Source organism: Gobio gobio, assembly GCF_949357685.1.
Source record: "Gobio gobio genome assembly, chromosome: 4".
Lineage (NCBI taxonomy): Eukaryota > Metazoa > Chordata > Actinopteri > Cypriniformes > Gobionidae > Gobio > Gobio gobio.
In genome coordinates this window covers 20,506,668-20,532,155 of record NC_137100.1, presented here as the reverse complement: position 1 = coordinate 20,532,155, position 25,488 = coordinate 20,506,668, and the positions used below count along the sequence as shown (strand labels likewise).

Genomic DNA, 25,488 nt, shown 5'->3' with positions numbered 1-25,488 from the left:
GAGCATTGGCGTTCCGCTCAAATGGAGAGGTATGGGCGAACACAATAGCTGCAGACTTTTGAATATACTGAAGCCTACTTAAAGATTTAGCTGGGAGGCCATTTTATAAGCCTTTGCATCAGCACAAGAGAGAAATGGTCGAAGTCTGGCAATATTCCTGATATGATAGAAGGCGAATTTTGAGATCAAATGTTAGCTGAGGATCAAAGATGACACCAAGATTCCAAACCTGTTAAGTGGGAAGTACCATGTTGGAATCAACAAACTATATAATATGATAGCCACAATCATATAGTATAATAAGACCACAAACTACACTGGTGCCATCCCAATGTCAAGTCAGTGCAACTATGAGAGCATTGGCGTTCCGCTCAAATGGAGAGGTATGGGCGAACACAATAGCTGCAGACTTTTGAATATACTGAAGCCTACTTAAAGATTTAGCTGGGAGGCCATTTTATAAGCCTTTGCATCAGCACAAGAGAGAAATGGTCGAAGTCTGGCAATATTCCTGATATGATAGAAGGCGAATTTTGAGATCAAATGTTAGCTGAGGATCAAAGATGACACCAAGATTCCAAACCTGTTAAGTGGGAAGTACCATGTTGGAATCAACAAACTATATAATATGATAGCCACAATCATATTATATAAGTTCAGCTTTGGAGCCATTCAGGAAGCTATGCTGCATCAAATTCCGATTTCTTCTAAACACTCTACACACTCAGCTAACATGCAGCGGACAGCAGGGCTAGTGGTGATGTAAATGTCAGTATCATCAGTATAGCAGTAATACCCAAGGCCAGGGCTGTACGTTTAACTTTTTTTTTGCACATAGAACTAGTGCTACTGAGGTTGAACGTTTTGTAGCACAGGTCAGCATAATTGTAGCACAAGTATAACATACGTTACATCTCATGAAACAACCACAAGTAGCACAGTACATCACTTAAACAGGTAAGCGACTTGCAAAAGGGCTGAACATTTTTCATACAGGGCACGCAAAATCCAGCCCTTAACAAGAAAACTTTTCAGACAAACATTTTCTTTCATGCCCAAAATGGCAAACTGCAGGAACTTAACACTTATTGCTTAACATTGTCAATGTTGTTTATATATCTCAATATCTCTGACTTCAATCCAAACATCCATTTATAATTCAACCTCAGAACATTATTCAATTTAAAGATCTACACTTCTCATTTTCATTCATGGAGATAACATGGAAAATGTGCCACACATATAGTGGATGATTTCTGCCACCTGTTGGTAAACAAGCACTTTTAAAATAAAAATGGCATGTAATTACCATTATAACCAGTAGATAGCTGCAGATGTCCACTCACTAGCTAATTTGCCATAATTATTTTCACAGATTATTAAATTACTATTATACCAAACTTTAGTACTTTTATTGTTCTGAAGTATGATGGCAAGTACAGGAAAAGTCACAGTCCCATGCCATTTAGATGAAGGGATTTTTATTTTCATTAAGCCCAGACCCCAACAACCTAGAAGGGTTAATTATTTAACTACTGTATTACTTGCAAATACAAAAATAATTTAATTATTTATACCAATAATGTAATAAATTATTTGAAAAACGCATTAATAGCTTGTGAAAAAATCTAATATTTTTTTTTTTACAGTAGAACCTGCTGAACATAATTCAGCCAATACACTCGTTTTTGTGCACTGAGCTATTTTTACATCTTGTCAGATGTTTTGTCCAGTCCGTTGCAATGATTATCACTGTCAATCACAGCAATTTCAGGAGGGACTCCTGCAGGATTCAGGGGATTCTGCAGATTCACTCCTGCAATTAAATGTGTCTGTCAGTAGCTGGTCGTCTGCAAGACAAACAAAAGTTTTCTTTAAAACTTTGAATGGATTATACATAGAAAGCGAGAAAAGAGCAAAACTTTAAACTACACACCACCGCACAATCAAATCTCATTTATATCGTATCTAAGCTTTGGTTTTATGATGAGCGGATTTGCCGGTGTGTAGGTCTCAACCACTTAACCTGCGCTAAACAAATACTTTTTGCACGCATGTGGCTTAGACTAACCTCACACATGAACAAGCGGCTGTGTTTTGTATGCATGCTACTCTAGCAAATGTATTCATTGGACAGACCGATTTTGTTGTTACACTGTACAGCCCTGCCCAAAGCAATAATTCCTAATAATCTGGCCATGTAGAAGCATGTGAAAAATAGAGTTGGGCCCAACACTGAACCCTGAGGAACTCCCTCTAAAATAAAGATTATAACACCAGTCAGAGTACTGTTGTATTGGCAATCACAGTGATGCTGAAATTCATAACAATAGCACAATTGTGAGTGTATTTTATCGATATTCTGTGCTCAGTCTAGATGAAAGTGTATAATATGGCTGCACAATGGATGAATACATTGGATGAATTTATATTTTATTTAAAATAAATCCATTGATCCACAGATCATTGATCATCTACATGTCTACAAAACAAAAGGTAAATAAATGTACAGGTGTATGCATGTTATTTCAGAAAATATGTTGGTAATACAATGAACTGCCAAAATACCTTTTTTTTGTATTTCATTTGGCTTTTCACAAACAATTCTTGAAAAAAAAAAAAAAAAAATTAAAATCACAGGTTTATACATTTCCATTTGACAAATGGCATCTGTAAATTGGTACTGTTTTCCTATTAATCTTTTATGACCATTCATCCTGAACAGAAAATCTTTTACCAACACTTTTGGTTAATGTTCTCTTAAACATCTGAGAAGTGAAGATCGGCTTGTTTTTCTTCTGACGGTCTAAAGGTCCTCTCTGTGTAATTATTTTCTATAATTTTCCTCTTCCTGTGCTCTTTCTTGTAGCTAATACACCATCATTATGAATAAAATTATCAGTGCTTATATATTTTCGTATGTTGTTTGTGCAACAACTCTTCATATGCATCAGATTTTCTGTATGACTGAACAAAAGATATTCCCATTACACTCAGTTTGAACAGAACCTGTTCTGTCATGACACCCAGTCTTTTGGGTGTGTCATCTCAATTTACCGCTATAGGCAAGTCAGTGTTAGGAAACATGGAGATTTCCTTATTCCTTAGTATTATCTGCAAAAACTCCAGAATCTCACAATGAGGTAATAGTGCTGGCCTGTCGGTCTGCATTGCAGTAGTATGATTGAATCAATCCCGTTTGTTCATAATTCTGTGCTATTGTCCAGTATGTGACAATCTTTCATTAATTTCCTCAATGTTTTTTCTCTTCAGTTTCTTTGGAATTATCTCAGATTGTTTCGACATCGGACTCTGAGGCTTTTCAAACTGCACTCTACGATAAGAACATTCCAAAGTCAATTCACCGCCAACATTTGTGATGCAATCAGAATCTTTTTTTTCTTCATCTTCCTCTCGGGTGTTACAGTTTCTTGCATTTGTGCAGCAGAAGAGCTAAAGTCATAACTGTAATTAATGGAAAAACATGACAGGTTCCTCTTCTTTTTGCATTTGGTGTCATTTAATTTAGCTTCTGTATTACTTTCCAAATGTTCAATATCACTTGGCCTTTCTTCAATTGACTATTGGGTAGTTGCAAACTGAGACCCCAAACTCGCATCCAGAACAAAATCAACAGATTCATACTCACACTCTTCACTGCCATTCTGCTTTTTTCTTCTTTTTCACAGATTTGAATCTAGTTACATTAAGTAATAGACATTGTTCAATTTGCTCTGATGTCTGTAAATGCTCAGGGTGATCGGTCTCAGTAGCTTCAAAAGTTTCAATTGACAGGATATCTGTAGCACTACTTTCCTCTATGTATGCAGTCTTTTTCTCTTCTCTTCTTTTTTGTTCTTTTGAGTGTCAGTTCAGTAGTTTGTGACTCATTGAACTGATCCGTCTCAACCAAATGAACATTGTCCATACTATGAATAACTGCATTACTCTCTGCATCCACCTGCTCTTTTAATTTGTGCTTTTTCTTCTTGTTCTGTTTATACTTACTGCACAATGCGTTATCTGAAAGGACAGACAAATTAATTTTTTCCTCAAGTTCTGCAGTGTTTCCTGACTGTAAGTCTAACACAGCATTTTCCAGTCCAATGAGGTCATCAACTTGAGATGGAGAACTTGCATTCTGACTTTTCTTTTTGCGTCTGGCAACATTTAATATATGTGCTGAATAACAGTCCAAATATTCGGCTGCATTGCTCTGCCTTCTTTCAATCATCTTTTGTGCGCTCAGTCCAATGACATCAAACTGAGACACAGAACTCGCATCCAGATTCAAATCAACAGATTCATATGGACGTTTACTCCGATCCTTTTTTTTTCTTGTAATTCCCTCTGATGACTGTAAATGCTGAGTCTGATTGGCCTCAGTGGAATGAATCATATTATTTCCTCTCATTTCTGGAGGTCTATCATCCATGTGCTCCAAAAGTTCATTTGGTGAGCTAACTGTTGTTATATCTCTGTAATTGTTTGCTCTCTTCTTTTTGGTTCTTCTGGATAGCAAATCAGTAGTTTGTGACTCACTGTATTGAAACTGCATAATGTCCTTAATATCTGAAGCAAGCTCTATGGTTTTTCGCTCTTTTAGTTTCTGCTTTTTTGTTTTTTTCTGTGTGTCCTTGGTGATAACGATGTCATCTGAACCCAAATGATTTGGTTCTGCTGTGCTCTCTGACTGCATGCCTGACACTTGTTTTGCCAGTCCAATAATGTCATCAATTTCAGATAGAGAACTTGCATTCTGACTTCTCTTCTTGTGTTTAGCAACCTTTAATATACTTGCTGTATTACCTTCCAAATGTTGAGCTGCATTGTCATTGCTCCGCCTTTCTTCAATGACCTGATCTTCCTGTTGTTCAACCACTCTGAGACCAGCATCAAACTGAAACAAAGAACTCACTTCCAGATTCAAATCAACAGATTCATATGGACATTCGTCACTCCGATCCCTTTTTTTCTTCTTTTTCTTCCCTGAGCCAAATCTAGTAACACTGGGTGATGGATATCTTGTAATTCCCTCTGATGACTGTAAATGCTTAGTCTGATTGGCCTCAGTGGAATGAATCACATTATTTCCTCTCATTTCTGGAGGGCTTTCATCCATGTGCTCCAAAAGTTCATTTGATGAGCTAATTGTTGTTCTTTCTCTGTCGTTGTTTGCTCTCTTTTTGGTTCTTCTGGATAGCAAATCAGTAGTTTGTGACTCACTGTATTGAAACAGCATAATGTCCTTAATATCTGAAGCAAGCTCTATTGTTTGTCGCTCTTTTAGTTTCTGCTTTTTTGCCTTTTTCTGTTTGTCCTTTGTGATAACATTGTCATCTGAACCCAAATGATTTGGTTCTGCTATGTTCTCTGACTGCATGCCTGACACTTGTTTTTCCAGTCCAATAATGTCATCAATTTGAGATGGAGAACTTACATTCTGACTTTTCTTCTTGTTTTTGGGAACCTTTAATATAATTGCTGTATTCCCTTCCAAATATTCAGCTGCATTGTCATTGCTCCACCTTTCTTCAATGACCTGATCTTCCTGTTGTTCAACCACTCTGAGACCAGCATCAAACTGAGACATAGAACTCGCATTCAGATCAACAGATTCATATTGAGACTCTTCTGTCTCATCTCTTTTTTTCTTCTTTTTCTTCTTCACTGATTTTAATCTAGTTACATTAAGTGATGGACACCCTGTAACTTCCTCTGATGTCTGCATATGCTTAAGTTGACCAGTCTCAGGAGCTTCACTGGATTGATTCCCTTCATTTACTCTCAACTCTGCTAGTCTATCAGAGTCCAATGTTTCGTTTGATGGGATGTCTGTAGCACTATTCTCCTCTACATATGCAGTCTTTGTCCCCTCTTTGTCTTTTCTCTTCTTTTTTTTTCTTTTGAGTGTTAGCTCAGTGGTTTGTGGCTCACTGAACTGGACTGCCTCAACCGACTGATTTTCTACACCAGGCTCCGCATACTCACGCTCTTTTAATTTGTCCATTTTCATCTTTTTCCTCTTAGCCTTTTTGTTAACAGTGCTATCTGCCACCATAGATACAATAATTTCCTCCAAGAGCTCAGCCGTCTCTTCTGACTGTAAAACTGATGCTGTTGATTTCTCTTCGTTTATTACTCTTTTCTCCACATCACATAATTCCCCATTTTCTCTGCACGTTTTAAGTTCAGTGACATCAATCTGACTCGCATCTACATTTGAATCACATTCTATTAAAATAGTAGCACCCATTTTCTTCTTTCCCTTTCTTTTTCGTTTAAGAAAGCTAATTCCACCATTTTTAAACAAAGGACTATCTTGAGTATCTGTTTCGATCTCTACCATCGTTCTTTGTTTACCCACGATAAAATGTTCACAGGAACTTGAGTAAACTTCCCTTAATGGTTCATCAGCTAGTGTTAAATGTTTAGATGATAGTTGCACATTCACAGTCTCTATTCCAGTAACTTCAGTATCCTTATGAGAACTTAACATTGATTTTCTCTTTTTATTTTTATGCCTCGTTTTATCCTCTCTTGACATCAGTTCAGTATGTAGGACAGCAGGACTCGGACCCGTCTTGTGGGATTCTGAGTGTTTGGTATGGTTGACGTCTTGAATTGTAAACTGCTTGGTTCTTGGTCTTGGTTCAAACACAGACACAGATTCTCCTTCCATCTCTAATTGAGTTATGTCACTTTCGTCGTCCTCACATCCATGACGTTCACCATCACACCATCTGGGTGTTCCTAGTCCAAATACGGAGTCAAACTGTCCTTCAGTCTCTATTTGAGTTACATCACTGTCTTGATCGCCCTCCTCCATGTTCGCTGTAATGGATGCAGTTTTATGAATTTGATTGTTCTTAGGATTCTGACTGTTCAATGGACTGAATAAATCCACTGAACCAATGTCACTGTCAGTCTGTTGAATTTCATTCTGTACAGAAATGTCTCCTCCTTGTGGTGGAAAGAAGAAATAGCTTTTGTTGGGCAGGCGATTGTCAGTTCCTGACCTCATGTCATCCTCCTGCTCCTTTTGAGTGACTGACTCTACAGAGTGTCTCTGTGTCTCAATTGCCACAAAATTATTTCCATGCAAGTTCTTAGCACACTGGATGATCTGATAATTAAGTGGTTGTCCACAATTGGAAGAATCTAAGTCTTCAGCATCTGAACATGAAGCTAAAACCTCATGTATCTCATGTTTTTCCTGCTCCTCAAAGAGAGAGACACAGGAAGATTCTGATAATGTCCTGACTATAGCTTTGCTTTTAGGAACTTTGCGTTTCTTTTCTGATTGTTTTTTAACAGAAGCACTTGTCTTGTTTTTCTTGGTAGATTTAGATTTTCTTTTGTTCTCTTTTCCATTGACATTAAGTAACTGTTCTTCGTTGTCTTTTGACAATGAATCCTGAATCCTCTTTTCCAATATGGATTGCGTAAGCCATTTTTGCGTGTTTCCTTTATAACTTGGAACAAAAATGGTTTTATCCTGAAATAAAAGGTAAAAAACAGATTAGTACACTGTGTTATTCATACACACACACACACATATACATATATATACACACACATACACACATACATAAATACATTATATATATATATATATATATATACACACACACACACACACACACACACATATATATATATATATATATATACGTACATACATATATATATATATATATATATATATATATATATATATATACACATATATATATGTGTATGTATGCATGTATGCATGTATGTATGCATGTATGTATGTATGTATGTATGTATGTGTATGTGTATGTATATGTATATGTATATATGTATGTATATATATGTATATGTATATATATATATATATATATATATATATATATATGTGTATATGTATGTATATATATGTATATGTATATGTGTATGTATGTATGTATGTATGTATGTATGTATGTATGTATGTATATGTATATGTATATGTATATGTATATGTATATGTATATGTATATGTATATATATATATATATATATATATATATATATATATATATATATATATATATATATATATATATATATATATATTAGGGCTGTAATCAACCAAAGAAAATCTTGGTCGACTGAAGTCCTGAAATTTTCGACTAAAAATCGACTAAAATAACGTTAGGAAAAAAAAAAACTTAAATGAATAAGCTGCACACTGTGCGCAGTACTTGGTAGCCTTGTTGTCTCCCTAAATTAATTATAAATAAACATAAAAAACTAGTAGGCTATTTGCTGTATATTAAATAGTTTTTGAGCTGATTATTTTGCACTGAAATGAGTCTGACACACGAGTCTGTCGGCTCTGACAGCGTCGCATCGCATGCACCTGCGCAATATCATAGACTATGACTTCCGAAAATATAGCACTATGTGTTGTTAACTAGATATCATCACAAGAACTTTTGAGGAATATGCAACATAATTTAGACAATTGTTTTTGTCATATGTATAATAATAACTGACAGACACTCATTTCAGCCGCTCTGTGCAGCTCAAACATGAGCTCAGTCAGCTGAGCTGAGCTTCGCGGCTGAGACACGAATAGACTATTAACTTAAAGCTTTTACTCTTAAACACAAAAGGCACGTCCTCTTTAATAAAAAAGGAATATTTATTAAACAAGCCAGATCAAGAGCAGAAAAAACGCTCTCACAATTAAATAAATAATATACAAGAAAACTAGCCTTCTTCAATCTGTCTCTCTCGCCTGCGGGTTGGGCTAATCCAAAATAAGTGAAACAATGGGGGTGTTCTGAAGACAGACTGTTACCTGTGAAACAGGGGTGCTCTGAAAACACCCCCATTAGCAATTAGTGCTTTCCACCTGATGAAATGAACGCGGCGCGGCAAAACTGATGAAATGAACGCGGCAAAACTGACGGTACAGATCCACTAATAGCGCGGTGTTGTGACGCTTCCCCTCATGTGTATGTTGATGGGCGTTCCTCAAGTTTACCACTTTGGGTGTACGTTTGAGCCAGCGGGGAATGAAACACAAAGGACCAGTGAGAGACTTCTCTTCGCCAGTGGGTTGGGCTAATCCAAAAGAAGTGAAAACAATGGGGGTGTTCTGAAGGCAGACTGTTACCTGTGAAACAGGGGTGCTCTCAAAACACCCCCATTAGCAATTAGTGCTTTCCACCTGACGAAATGAACGCGGCGCGACAAAACTGATTAAATGAACGCAGCAAAACTGATTAAATGAACGCGGCAAAAAATCGACCAATCAGAATTTTGGTCGAGCCAGAACGTATCGACCAATAATCGACTAATCGACTGGGAGATTACAGCCCTAATATATATATATATATATATATATATATATATATATATATATATATATATATATATATATATATATATATATATATATATATATATATATATATATATATATATATATATATATATATATATATATATATATATATATATATATATACACACATACATACATACATACATACATACACATATACATACATATATATATATATACATATGTATGTATGTATGTATTGATGGCAGCGGTGAAGATGAGGTGAGCGCCAGTGATCACGGCCGCTCCACGCGTGGCTGCTGCGGTGCGATCAAGCGGGATGGGCGGCGCTGTCAAGAGCGGAGATAGTCACTCCGCCAATCATGACAGTTGTTTTGTCATAAATTACGCTGGCTGCTTGATCAGTAACTGTCTCTCTATGTAGCGCTTTATAAAGACAGCTGACATTTTACAAGTTTTTTTCCTTTATTGGCAAGAGCTACTTATGTCAGAGCAGTGTCTGCGCTGTGGTGGGGCATTCGAGGGTCGTGCCCCCCCTGGCGGTCATTGATGCCCCTCCTACCACAGGCCATGGCGTGTGGCCCAAAAAATATCCCTTTTGGTTATTCTTTTAATAACAGTAGCCGTGTTTCCATTACAGATTTGTGCAAAAACTTTTGCGATTATTTTCTAAATTTCAATAAAAAACTATTGGGAAATGACTTTCCATTAAACGATGTTATGTGACTAAAACTTTTTTTTTTTCCTCTCGCAATAAGTCATTCCAAATATTATGCCACGGATGTTGGTAGGTTTATGTATCCCAGCCACCGCGTCGGACACATTAAGGCTGTAAGGAAAGCACCTTATAGCCACTTGAGCGTGTGTTTCTCCCTCATATCTGCTTCAAGGTCTTGATCAATTGTGGCATTTCTTAGTTTAGAATCCAGTGTTCCTGTAATTCTGTTGTCTTTTATGAGTTTAATAACGAACACGTTGTCTTCTGTCTGCGTCGGAATGATCGATACGGTGACGCGCATCTGCCACATCATAGGCTATAGGCCTATATTATTTTTTCCACTATTATTAAATTTTTTTTCTTTTCAATTTTGTTGTAATAATGAGATATGTCATTCAAATAGACTGTGAAGTTTGGATTTTCCCCTTAGGCATAGTGTAACAACTTAAAATAGCTTACTCCATCATTTATGGTATTTTACTATATATTGTAGTATGCAATGTGTTGTAGAATATTTGAATTTATTTATTATAAGTTGTGTATTTGTTTATTATTATTATTACTAGGCTATGTGCATATTTATTTAGAACACTAGTTAATTAGGCTACCGTTCCCCTGTCGGGTAGTCACCGCCAGAGAAGGGCGAAATGTTTCATTTGCATGGTGGTTGGCTAACTCAAAGTTGTTGTTTTTTTTCGCCACTTCGTTATTTTGGCTCGGAATTTCGTTTGTTGGAAATATGAAGTTAATGTTGAAATGCTTTTTAAATGAAAAACTTTGCGTTTAATAAACAAAATATTTTTTTGAAATGAAGACAGCATTTGGAGTGGAGTGCAAAATAATCTGTTCCCTGAGTCCACAGCCTTTGTTGGTGTTGTGAGTGTACACAAATAAAAGTAGACAGTTTATAGTTATAATTATGTCTTGCACTTATCTGTATGGTTAAAAATAACGGAGTGAGAGTTGTTTCCACTGTCATAAAGGAAAAAATGCGCGGGCGCTTTTGTCGGACAGAGGGTCTATTTAGTTTCATAGTTAGGCTATGTTTAAATAATAGCATATAACATTATTTTTTAATTAACTAATTGTCTGTATATTTAATAAATTAGAAGCAAACCAAGATCGTCGGGAATAGATTGACATGCGCCTAAGTTTTCCTGTTTCCTTAACACAATTGAACAGAATTGTCAAATATTCGGGCTCATGTTATACGAGCAAAACTAAACTTTATTTTGGGGAAATAATATATTGGCCTTCTAGAGAGATGCGCTAAAGCACAGCCTGCGTAATGGAGATTCCAAAGTGCTCTTCTTTGGTCAGAACCACGGAGAGCGATCGCGGACAGGTCAGTCCTATGGACCGATAATTTTTTACAATGCAACAAAATATTTAAAGAGCATCAAGCTATTAAAATCTCTATTATGCAAGCACAGACAATATAACAGTGTATTAGTCAGTAATTTTTATTAGGTTAAACAGTGATTTGATAACGTTTTTAATTTAAGGCCCACCCACAATTCTGGCTCTGGCCCATCCAAAACTGGAATTCTGGCGCTGTGCCTGATTAATATAATAATAATAATAATAATAGTGTTTCGCTTTTTTATTGCATTTCTGCTGTGTCGCAACTGCATCAAAATATTTCTCATACGACAGTGCTCCCCCGCCGATGACCCAATGCCCCTCCAGTAGATCTGTTCTGGCGCCGACTCGGTGTCAGAGAGTGAGTTTCTGGTGGTCAATAAAGAAGGAAATTGAATATTAGTATTCAATTTAGTGTTTTTGTTGTTGAGAGGAAAGTGGGCAATAACATATTAATGTAAACGGCGCTCTCAGCAGCATGCGTCAGGATGTTCATTAACATGATGCTGCGAAGGTATTTCAAAGTTATTTTTACCCCAAAACAAAGTACGGACATCGAACTTCGTTGTGATGCATCACAAAATGAATCTTTGCTAACTCGTGAATCGTTTCTCCACACCGCCTTTCAACTGGGCATAGGTCTCCTTCATTCTTAACTTTGATGTTCAGGGCATTCTGGTTTGAGCGAGCAGAGCGAAATCTTCAGAAAGGCTTAAGAAAATCTTTAAGAAATCTTTTCAGAGTTTTAACTATATATTCAGAATTTATATTTATATATTCAGAATTATAACTATATATTCAGGATTTACATTTAGATATTTTCAGAATTTACATTTAGATATTTTCAGAATTTACATTTAGATATTCAGAGTTATAACTATTTATTCGGGATTTACATTTAAATATTCAGTTATAGGGATGTAAGAATTCAGTCGGAGCCAGTTGAAAATCGATACAAATGTGTGACGATTCAAGTTGGTTGAGATGTTAAACGAATAGCGATACACGTTTTAAACAGCCTCACTTTAGAGGCATGAGAGCAACCAGCAAGCTGTAGCTAGCGTTACGGACTGTACGTGCACACTGGCACGAAGAACAGTGAAATAAGCTAATGTTTTCAGTTCATTCATATGGAAGTCGGGCGCGAGCGCACCCGGGTGCACGCGCCGTCAAACAGAAGCATGGCGACGACGGCAAGCGCATAGTTTACGTCGACTCATTAAAATCGTAGGTGTGGCTGCATTTTTACTTTCCGAATAGTGATGGGAAGTTCGTTTCTTTACTGCAAACCGGTTCTTTCGGACAGTTTGTTTCAATGATCGGGTTCAAAAAAACAGTTCACCGGTTCTTTTACGTCCTCACGTAATGACGTGATTTCGATCATCCCGGCGGATGAAAATACATTAAAACACATTCATATAAAGTAATTTGTAATCATAACTTAGTATAATAATAATAATAAATATAGCTGCAAGCAGCCATTATCGGAGCCAAGCGCAAAGACAAGACATGCCAAAATGGCTGGCAGTGTCAGATCAACTGCAGCAATGAGCAATTAAAGACGTATTAAGGTGATTTTAGGGAAAATATACAATACAGTCGATAATAATGATTTAATGATTTATCACTTTCAACCAATAGGTGGCCAGTTACGAAATTGATGTGGTGTGGTCAGAATAAGGGAACAATGACATGCAAAGTTTGGTGTCAATATATCAAAGCAGGGTGTCAATATAGTGTCAATATGTCATTGCGGAGATATAGCCTCAAGAGGCCTTTTCATTATACACACCTGCAAACTTGTCGTTTTTCGGCGACAATCGCCGTTTTCTTGGTCAATTGGGTCATTTACGTGAATCGCGTAGAACCGGAGAGTTTTTGTTTTGGGGGGGGGGGGGTTCAGTGCACGCGTATAACGTTACCGAACGGTCCGGTACCGAATCTTTAACAGTTCACAGTCGGCTTGTTTGAAGCGCGGAACACACTTCAATCCAAGTTCCCACACGAACATATTAAGTATTCAGTCCATTTTATCACGAGATTCAAACGATAAATGCCGTTTTGACGCTCTATATATGGCGTGACTGGTCACTTCATGATCACAGTTCAAGCGGCCGCGCGTGAACGCGATCATCTGTGAAGGCGATCGATCATCTCTTACTAAAGAATAAACATGAATGAAGGTATGCTGAGGATACATTACAACTTACTGTCATGTATATATGTGGTGTAATCGCTAAATCAGTGTTTCAATGACGTCAATATAACTGCTTGTAAACTAAACCATAACGTTAGCATCACATAATTACCTCAGGCAGTCATTCAGTGTGCACAGAATTTTATACACTAGAGAAATCAACTCTTTCACTAAATACAAGCTCTATATTAGCCTATATATTCATTACATTTTACTTAACCTGTTAGGTGATGTCTTGATTATTTCATGCATGTTAAATAAACCTGTCATGAAAATGACAGACACTGTGTATAAATTATTATATTTTAACAACAAATTGGAGAAGAAAACTATTTTATAATTAGATTTAGAAGTTAATGCAAAAACTGCCTTATGTGAAGTTTACATGTTTGCATACAATGTGTTGTTTGAGTGTTGATTATTATACCTAAAAATAAATAGCAACTGAATAGTTTGGGCTCTATTTTGTTAACCTTTAATATTAATGTGCAAGTAAGGGCTCCCTATATAGTTTACAGCAATATCTTCAATACACTTTTAGATATAATTTAATTAATTCAAGGACAGACACTTTTTTTCTTCTTCAGTAAACAACTGTTAAATCTAAAAAGCAATTTTGTAAAACTGCTGTACCGAACTCCATGATTTCAAAACTGAGGTACGTACCGAACCGTCAGTTTTGTGTAACACCTCTGCTGTCAGTCTTTTATTTTTTGTCATGCGTCACAACACTTCCTTGAGTTCCAGGTGTTTCCGTGTTGTAAATAAAATCATTTTTTAAATATTAAATGTGTCACTCTCTTTAAGTCACACTCAGAAATGTGTAATTTGCATACCTCACCCCCCGCGCGCGACACTGTCACCTTTTTTATTTTGAGGAGTTTGCAGGTCTGATTATAAGTATGGACCACATGGCGGTGCTGTTTTGAAACCTTTTAAAGGGTCACGTCAGTGGTTTAGCATTAGGCTTTGTATCAGTAGAAACCCGGTAGTATATTCAAATGATGGTACTTTCCCCCCCTCATATCCCCCTGAGACAAGAGAATTATGCATTTTATTTCTGGAAAAATTCCTCCGATGACGCAAATATCGTCATTTTGCGTCATCTGAGGATTTTTTGGCCAGAGGCAAAGACTACAGTCACTAGATGGAGCTGTTCTGCATGTTATCAACCTGTGGGAGAGATCTCACCCACAGAATGTAACGTTAAGACAGACGGCCGAACGGACATTCATAATAACGGAGCGTGGTGCAGAGTAAAGTGAGTGTTTCAACTTTTCAATGAATTCCTGTGATAGTTTAGCTTCCATATGCGATCTGAAAACGTGCCAGACTGGCGCTTAACGTTACCTCATCTCTTCGTGATGAAGGAAATCTGACACTGCTGAGGAAATCTGACACTGCTGCATCTGTGACGTGACTTTCGTTCGGCTCACTCACACTTTATTGAAAACCCGCGTTCAGTTTTTAATTGTAGTGTTTATTCTCTAACTGAACGAAATGATTGTATTACTATGAAGATCAAAACGACGGTGTACGGAGTGGCCTCGTAGGGCAGCGAAGCAAGTGCATTCTGGGAGTTGTTGTCTTTCATCCACATGAGACAAAAATAAAATTTCTGTCTTAAGTCTAGAAGGCACCAAATTCAAAAATAATTTCACATTTCTACTACATAAATGACCCAGTTTAAATACAAAGCTTAATGCTAAATCACTGAAGTTACCCTTTAAGAAGCTTAAAGGCATGGTGCTGATGGCACATACCAAGTTTCGTAATGATACAACAATTCATTTGTAAAGCATAGCATTTTATATCATAATACTGCATTGTAGTCAATGGGAATTTCATGTTTTGTTCTATTATAGTGCCACCAAGAGGCACAATCCTACCATTTTTTTAATGTGTCCTCGGAGTGAGCCCATACATGTGTGTGTCAATTTTGGTGAAAATCTCATTTAGTTTTGGAGTTATAGACATTTATATGAAAACTCAAAAAATTACTGACTCCTAACTTTGATTGGATTTTACTACCCCTTACTGTCAATATTTTGACATTTGGGTATTAACACTTGGCTATCGACCTATGTTTCAGAACTTCTGATGCTGGTTTCATCTTGGTCAGACTTGCAGTTTCGAAGATATCTGCTAACTTTTTTTAGCGCTAAGTTACCACGCTGCGCAAACCATGCGTGAAACCTGGCAAGTCTGGCATCGTTGGACTTGGCAAGGATTCAGGAGACAAAAAAAAAAAGTTAATAAAAAAAGTTAATAAGTTAAAGTCAATCACACCCAAAGTTATAAGTATTTGGGGAAAAAAAAATCTCCTCTAGGTGGCGCTGTTTCAAAACTACTCAGGCTACCTCAGGGCATCGTGGTGATGACCCATACCGAGTTTGTCAACCCTATGTCAACTTAAAATGTATTACGGAGACCACAAAATATGGCGGAAAATGAATACTTAAACAATAATACTTAAACAATAGGCTTAAACAATAATATTTTATACAGACTAAACATGCTCACACAAACAAACACACACATTTTGTTGTAGATACAGATATGTGAAATATATGGTGGAAACAAAATGTTTACTGCAAGTCTTTTTCAGGTTTCACATTACTCATCATGTGACACAATTGTCAATACCAATACTTCAATAGAAAGGAAGTGATGCATTTTACAAAATGTGATTGTAAATGTTATAATAGTGATTTTATAATGTCTAGATTTTAGCTCAGTATTTTATGTAATGGATCATAAATTAATGCTGGATAAATTGAAATGTCAGAAATGTACTTCTTACTGTGTGCATTGGTTTAAAAGCTATCTGTTTAATATGTGACAATTTTTGTTATTATGGAAGTTATTCACATTTTAAAGAGCAATGTGGTGTTCCTCAAGGAAGTTGTTTAGGACTATGATTATCATCATTATTTTACCAATGATTTTCCTCCTGTTTTAAACTGTGCACAGAATGTCATGGATTTTGTTTTGAAAACCACTGCACAAAAATGGACTAATATCTGGAGGAATGAAAATACGGAATGATTTACTATCAGATATTACATATTTCAAGAAGTAAAATTAAAAGGAATTAAAAAATTAAAATTAAAAATTTTTAAAAGGAAGGAACATTTAATGGGATTTGAATGTTTCATTTTATTGTTGTTGATTTAATTAGGGCCCGAGCACCGATGGCGGTCTACATGCCAATATTTAGACAGTTATAGTGCCACCTGTGGGCAACAGTAAACTGTGATTAACTCCTCATTAAGATTGAACCAGAATCATATTTGGTCAGTCTAATCTTAAGCCTTAGTGATGTTAAATTTCAAAGATCTTTTTGTTGTTTTTTTGATGTTTTGTTGAACGGGTCTGTGGCATCCTGATAAAGTCTGATGTTTCGGCAAAATTTTAGTTAGTCATAGTGCCATCAGCTGGTCAAGTCAAGTCACCTTTATTTAAATAGTGCTTTTAACAAGTCCAATTGTTTCAAAGCAGCTTCACAGTGTTAACTATCTAACTATCCAGCTAATTTCAATTTTCATATAGTGTCAATGCGGGCAGAACGGTAATATAGTTGAAATTTAGGTGGCCCCAACTGAGCAAGCCAAAAGCCAAAGGCAACGGTGGCAACTTCAAGGAACCAAAACTTCTTCAGGGCCAGAATAGAGGAAAAAAAACCTTGGAAGAAACCAGTTTGGGTGCCAGTTGTCCTCTGGCCGACGAACAAACAGTGTATGATTATAATTCTGGCAACATTACAGTTCAGAAGTCATATTAGATAAATAGATATTCGTAAGATTATTCGATAGACTGGAGACGTCGTGCTGGAGACGGGTTTATTAAGGATGTCATTTAGATGCAGCATTTACAAGGCAGAGTTTAGTTGACACGCTCTCTTCAGACATATCAGGGATGCATTGGTCATGTACAGGTGCAGGTCCACCATCTGATCTGAATACAGCCCGGTAGCAGGAAGTGTGGCAAATACAAATGATTGATGTAGTCCTCCTATTTTTATATACTTAAATGCCTATTGCCCACCGTGCTCTGTGTTCCTAAAGCCACAAGGTGGTGGTGGCACAGGTGCGAGGACCCTTTCATTGCTCTTGCAGCTATAATGTAGTTTTGTATTTTTTACTTTTTGGGACCTCATGAAGAGTAGTCACTGCCTAGGTACCAGAGCATGTGAGCGGAGCGGAGCACGAGCGTAGCGGGGAGCGTAGCGGTAATATTTCCTCCAGAGCGGTGAGAGCCTTTCTGAAGATTCTGCTCAACTCAGAATGCCCTTTGGCGATTTGCTAGATCTAGAATCTGTGAAATAGCTAAGCAATAGTGGAGCAATAGGTTATGGAGTTCAAATATTGTTTAAATGAAGTTGCGAGCCTTATACATAAATGCACAAAGTTAAGACAGAGCAGGGAGAAGAAATTGAAAGGGAGTGTGGAGAGATTGTGAGTTAGCGAAGATATTGGAATCTAAAGCGACACATTGCCAAAAAGCACGAGGATGTGCTACGCAAACATGGCAGTGCAGCAAAAGGTGAGCTATATATCATTCGATAATAAATTAATAGATAAATAGGTAAGGCACGGTAGGTCTATCGTGTATACGGAGCCCTGCTCTTATTACATGCAGACAAAAATATACCATGGCCATTGGCCACAAATTAATATTTTGGTCCCATGAATTAAGAATTCGTTTTCTCATTTCTAAATCGTAGCCACGAATTAAATTAGTTCCCATAACTTCTTAATTCGTTCTCCCTGGTTAAGTAAATCGTGGCCACGTTGAACTAATTCGTTCTCCAATTTTATTAAAACTATAGGGAACGGATTATTACAATATGGCCACGATCTAATTAAAATGAGGAAACAAATTATTAAAACATGCTGACGGGTGGTAATGAATTGTTAATTCGTTATGCAATCATGGAAAGCAATTATATATATTTTTGCACTGAGCAAAAGTTCAGTTAAGAATTTTGGCCTAATAGTTAATTTTAAAAATTTGATCTAGGCCTATAGCCTGTATATTTTTATTTATATAATTAGGCCCATTCATTCGTTTAATTTTACAGCATTTTTTTTGTACAATTGATATAAGCCAATTTAAATTTAAATTAATCCTGCGCGTTTCGCAAATATCAGTTACAACTACAAGAATGTTGGCCTAATAGTTAATTTACTTTTAAAACGTTTGTGGATTTTGTATATTTTTGTTTAGATAGCCTACATTTTATTTATATTATTAGGCCCATTTATTCATTTAATTTTACAGCAGTTTGTGTGTACAATGGATGGATATAAGCCAATTTAAATTTTAATCATGCGCGTTGCGCAGAAGTTCACTAATCAAAATTCTGGCCTAGAAGTTAATTTACTTTTAAAACTTTTATGTATATTTTTGTTTATATCATTTTTATTTATATTATTAAACCCATTTATTCGTTTAATTTTACAGGACTTTTTGTGACTAGCCTAATTTGTAATTTGAAATAAAACATTTCTATTTGAAAAATGTTGTTGTTGCTCAGTTCTTTAGGAGGTAAGGCTGTGGTCTAAGCTGAAAGTGATATACATGTAGATTTTTTTCCTTTTTTGGAGCGAGCGGGGGGCGATTTGAGTGGAGCGCGAAGCAAACTGCGTTGAGCGCTGAGCGATAATGAGCGGAGCGGCCTGATGTAGCTTTGAACGGGGGAGCGGAGGGGTGAACAGTTCCGTGAGCGATGAGCAGAGATTCTCACCGCTCCACTCCGCTCATATGCTCTGCTAGGTACTGTCTAATGGGAATCCAAATAAACAAATAAACTTAGATCATAGATAGGAAAGAGCATTCACAGCAATACAGGCAATCTAACTAAAGAAAAATGTTTTTTTTGGCAGTTACAACACATCTGTTTTTTTTTTAGGTGTCCTCGAAGTGTGTCCATAAATATGTGTCAAATTTGTTGTAAATATCTCATTTTATTTTAAAGTTATAGCCAATTATATTTATGAGAGAATTTTTTTTTGCCACTTCCTTCCAAAATGTTGGCTTTTGGTCATTATTGTTTAGCTATTGACCTATGTTTCCGAATTTCCTGTTGTGGTTTTGTTTTGATCGGACTAACTTGTCTTGAAGACAATCGCAAAGGTTTTTTAGGTGCTTAAGTACACCTTTTCACAGACCATAAGGTGAAACCTGGCATGTTTGGTATCATTGGACTCGGAAAGGATTCAGAAGTCTAAGGAGGTGAATGCTGTGAAAAAAGCTTGCTTGAAATTTCTCAGGCTCCTTCAGGGCATTGTGCCAATGACGTATACAGAATTTTTTGAGATATGCCAGTGTCCTCATTGACTCTCATGGCAACCTGGATGAAGACAATGAATTCCCATTTTCATCTGACTAATGTTTGGGTGCATATATTGCAATTTTCATGTGTTTTTCACCTGTTATAGCGCCACCAAGTGGTCTATTGTTGCAATTTCATATGATCTCAGACTGAGCTCACACACATGTGACCTGAATTTGGTGAAAATATCTCATTCCGTTCACAAGTTATAGCCATTTTAGTAAAAGAGGTCCCGGTCACATCAAACATTTTGGCTCCCCTTAGCAACCATGAATCAAAATGTTTTTTTTTTTTTAATAATTATTGATATTCACTCTCCAGAGAACATTTATGCAGTGGTTTGATTCCGATGAGGCAAATAACCTGGGAGTAATTTGCAAAAGTAGGTTTTACAAAAAACTTAAAATATCTCGAATTTGCCGCCGGAAGAGCGATCCAATCCAAGGCATGCATTTTGTCCATCTTGAGCCAAGGGTTCCAGCGATATAAGGTACTCTGGGCTACGCCTTACAGTTGAGGAGTTATGAGCCGTTTCGTACTTTTGATCGCTGTAGCGTCCCCGTCAGGCAGATTGGGGCGGGCTTCGGTGACGTCTGTAGTCGTTGTGAGTACTACCAGCCCTGAAAGTTTCAAGTCTGTACGACTTACGGTTTGGTTTGCCCGAGCAGTTTTAGCTGGAGAATGATGCATCATGGGAAAATTAACAGTTACAATAGGGTTTCAGCCTGACACCTACCTTTGATTGGATTTTACTACCCCTTACTATCAATATTTGGACATTTGGGCTCCCGATCATGCCTAACGATCTTTTTTTTTTGAACTTCTGACGCTGGTTTCGTCTTGATCGGACTAGCGGTTTCGAAGATATCAGCAAAAAAGTTAAGCACTAAATTACAACGGTGCACAAACCATACGGCGAAACCTGGCAAGTGTGGTATCATTGGACTATGCAACGATTCAGGAGTCTAAGGAGATGAGTCTCGTGAAAAGTCAACCACACCCAAAGTTCTAAGCATTTTTTAAAAAAAATCTCCACTAGGTGGTGCTGTTTCAAAACTTGTCAGGCTACTTCAGGGTATCGTGGTGATGACCCATACAGAGTTTCGTAACAATTCGTTCATGCGTTCATAAAATACAGCATTTTAGCACATAATTCAAGATTTCCGACAGCCAAAATGGCCGATATGGTAAAATTGGATATCCGTCGACTCGGCATGACCACTTTTATGATATTTGGGCAAACGGTTCAGCAAAAAAAAGCAAAAATAGCAATTTTTCGTATCTCCGGACCAGTAGTTGGCGCTGCGCCGAAACACTGCATGTTGCCCCAGGACGTGCTTGTGCTGACATGTACCAAGTTTGGTCTGAATACAATAAAGCGTTGTGGAGATACAGCCTTGCGTCTGTTTTCGCGAGCGCTACATAAAATTTGTTTACGCGTTTATCAGAAACAATTTGACAAATCAAACCAAATCAGGTTTGACAAATCAACCTGAATTCCATAACTTTTTGCCGGCACTGGCTGATGATGACCTGTTTCAATTTTCGTGCAAATTGGACGAACCGTCTATGACGAGTTCGCAAAAGTAGGTTTTTGGGAAAATTCAAAATGGCAGGAAATGTGTAATGACGGAAATTACGTCATAGGGTGCTATCGAATTGGCATGAGCTCAGAAATTAGAGGGACATTTTTTTCGTTTCTAGCCCTTAAGGTTAAAAAGTAATTAGCATAAACACGAGTGCAACTTTGAACAGGTGGTGGCGCTAGAGGGATTGAGTTAGAGACACCAAAATTGCTATGGTGACAGATCAGACTGTCCTCTATTAGTGTGCCAAATTTCACAACTTTTTACCATACGGTTCTATGGGCTGCCATAGACTTCAATGGCGGAAGAAAAAAATACGGGAACGGTTTCAATAGGTGCCGTCGCACCTTCGGTGCTTGGCCCCTGATTAAAGCTGCGAGCAGCGATGACGGGCCCAAGCCGGTGGCATCAGCTTAACTGTGCACGGCAAGCAATAGGCATTTAAAATGGGAAAACATAAAAGGACTATGTCAAAGTCATCTGAATTCACCACATTAACTGCAGCAGTTGGTGCTGCTATGACCACAAACCACAACAGCCACATCTATGAGATCAGTTAAATTTAAATTAATTTCATGTCAGATGATGTCAAAGGTCAAATTGTAATTAGTTCACAATACCATTCGAATGCTGATGTTGTATTATCCTAACACTTCTCTTCATGTGTTTTTGACCAAACTTAGCAACCGTTTGTGCACCAATCTTATGCACCATAAAGCATGCTTTCATTTCAATATGGGTGGTATCCAATAAAAAAAAATGAATTACAAAATTAATAAAATGGAGCCAAATCACAGAAACTGCAAAGATGATTTTAATATCAGTGTCAGGTAAGAGTAAGATGCGTGTCTACATTTTATGGAAGTTTATTATCAACAGCCACTTTTAGAAAACCATGTGAAATTTACTTTTAATAAATTTAAATTATATCAGTAAATAATTCATTTTGAAGACATATGCATCATACGTGATCTTGGCAAACACAGCAGATTACGTTTTTATTTCAAGTGATAGTTATTTGTGATAGCCTATATTAAAGGGTTAAATTATCATCATCAAGAGAGAAAGTCACACACACACACACAAACACACACATACATACATACACAGAGTGAGAGAGAGAGAGAGAGGGGGGAGGGGAAGGACAGAGTGAGATTCTGATTAAACAAAAAAAAATTGTATCTAAACTGTGGGAGAGAGTTGTTATTTCATTGTCTGAAACAATATTTACTATAGGAATAATACTTTTATCTTCAAAATAGATTCTGCATTTACATTTTTAATAAAACATTTAGTCTGTTTTTTGTTTGTTTTTTGACACATGAAATGTCCTCATAAACCACATTTACGTTGTGATACCAGTCTAATACCCATGTCATTATACAAATTTGTGTCCTCATAAATCACATAAACAAGCACACACACACAGAGGCATGCTTTAGCTGACAACCCCCCACCCCCCTCCACACAGAGAGAGAGAGAGAGAGAGAGAGAGAGAGAAGGAGAGAGAGAGAGAGAGAGAGAGAGATATGAAATGTCCTCATAAACCATGTGTACGTTGTAATACCAGTGTAATACCCATGTCAGTATACAAATTTGTGTCCTCATAAATCACATAAGCGCACACACACACACACACACACACACACACACACACACACACACACACACACACACACACACACACACACACACACACACACACACACACACACACACACACACACACACACACACACACACACACACACACACACACACACACACACACACACACACACACACACACACACACACACAGAGAGAGAGAAAGAGAGTTTAAAAAAAATAACACTAGATCAGTCAGGTTTCTGGCCTGTCGCTGAGAAACAGAGTTTGAGCTCCCTCCAAAAATTCTCAATTGGGTTTCGGTCTGGAGACTGGCTAGGCCACGCCAGAACCTTGATATGCTTCTTACAGAGCCACTCCTTGGTTATCCTGGCTGTGTGCTTCGGGTCATCCAAAGACACTAGAGACAAAATTGTACACCTCCACAAGGCTGGAAAGGGCTACGGGGAAATTGCCAAGCAGCTTGGTGAAAAAAGGTCCACTGTTGGAGCAATCATTAGAAAATGGAAGAAGCTAAACATGACTGTCAATCTCCCTCGGACTGGGGCTCCATGCAAGATCTCACCTCGTGGGGTCTCAATGATCCTAAGAAAGGTGAGAAATCAGCTCAGAATTACACAGGAGGAGCTGGTCAATGACCTGAAAAGAGCTGGGACCATCGTTTCCAAGGTTACTGTTGGTAATACACTAAGACGTCATGGTTTGAAATCATGCATGGCACGGAAGGTTCCCCTGCTTAAACCAGCACATGTCCAGACCCGTCTTAAGTTTGCCAATGACCATTTGGATGATCCAGAGGAGTCATGGGAGAAAGTCATGTGGTCAGATGAGACCAAAATATAACTTTTTGGTCATAATTCCACTAAACGTGTTTGGAGGAAGAAGAATGATGAGTACCATCCCAAGAACACCATCCCTACTGTGAAGCATGGGGGTGGTAGCATCATGCTTTGGGGGTGTTTTTCTGCACATGGGACAGGGCGACTGCACTGTATTAAGGAGAGGATGACCGGGGCCATGTATTGCGAGATTTTGGGGAACAACCTCCTTCCCTCAGTTAGAGCATTGAAGATGGGTCGAGGCTGGGTCTTCCAACATGACAATGACCCGAAGCACACAGCCAGGATAACCAAGGAGTGGCTCTGTAATTAGCATATCAAGGTTCTGGCGTGGCCTAGCCAGTCTCCAGATCTAAACCCAATAGAGAATCTTTGGAGGGAGCTCAAACTCCATGTTTTTCAGCGACAGGCCAGAAACCTGACTGATCTAGAGAAGATCTGTGTGGAGTGGGCCAAAATCCCTCCTGCAGTGTGTGCAAACCTGGTGAAAAACTACAGGAAACGTTTGACCTCTGTAATTGCAAACAAAGGCTACTGTACCAAATATTAACATTGATTTTCTCAGGTGTTCAAATACTTATCTGAAGCTGTATCATACAAATAAATAGTTAAAAAAAATCATACATTGTGATTTCTGGATTTTTTTTTTTTTAGATTATGTCTCACACAGTGGACATGCACCTACGATGACAATTTCAGACCCCTCCATGATTTCTAACTGGGAGAACTTGCAAAATAGCAGGGTGTTCAAATACTTATTTTCCTCACTGTACATACATACATACACACACACAGTGGGGCAAAAAAGTATTTAGTCAGCCACCAATTGTGCAAGTTCTTCCACTTAAAAAGATGAGAGAGGCCTGTAATTTTTATCATTGGTACACTTCAACTATCAGAGACAGAATGAGAAAAAAAAAAATCCAGAAATTCACATTGTCTGATTTTTAAAGAATTTATTTGCAAATTATGGTGGAAAATAAGTATTTGGTCACCTACGAAAAAGCAAGATTTCTAGCTCTCACAGACCTGTAACAACTTCTTTACGAGGCTCCTCTGTCCTCCACTCGTTACCTGTATTAATGGCACCTGTTTGAACTCGTTATCAGTATAAAAAGACACCTGTCCACAACCTCAAACAGTCAGACTCCAAACTCCACTATAGCCAAGACCAAAGAGCTGTCAAAGGACACCAGAAACAAAATTGTAGACCTGCACAAGGCTGGGAAGACTGAATCTGCAATAGGTAAGCAGCTTGGTATGAAGAAATCAACTGTGGGAGCAATTATTAAAAAATGGAAGACATACAAGACCAGTGACAATCTCCCTCGAGCTGGGGCTCCACGCAAGATCTCACCCTGTGGGGTCAAAATGATCACAAGAACGGTGAGCAAAAATCCCAGAACCACACGGGGGGACCTAGTGAATGACCTGGAGAGAGCTGGGACCAAAGTAACAAAGGCTACCATCATTAACACACTACGCCGCCAGGGACTCAAATCCTGCAGTGCCATACGTG

The 25,488-nt window shown here is 37.6% G+C and overlaps 1 protein-coding gene across 2 annotated transcripts in view; it reads right to left on the bottom strand.

The window, feature by feature from the left end:
- Positions 1-2,424: 2,424 nt before the first annotated feature.
- The window catches only part of pho (phoenix), a 70,314-nt gene continuing 47,250 nt past the window's right edge, over positions 2,425-25,488 (bottom strand). For both annotated transcript variants that reach the window (XM_079816088.1, XM_079816089.1), the window contains one exon: positions 2,425-7,498. In XM_079816088.1, coding sequence (XP_079672214.1) covers positions 3,809-7,498 — 3,690 coding nt within the window. In that variant the 3' untranslated portion in view covers positions 2,425-3,808. The remainder of the gene's footprint in view (positions 7,499-25,488) is intronic.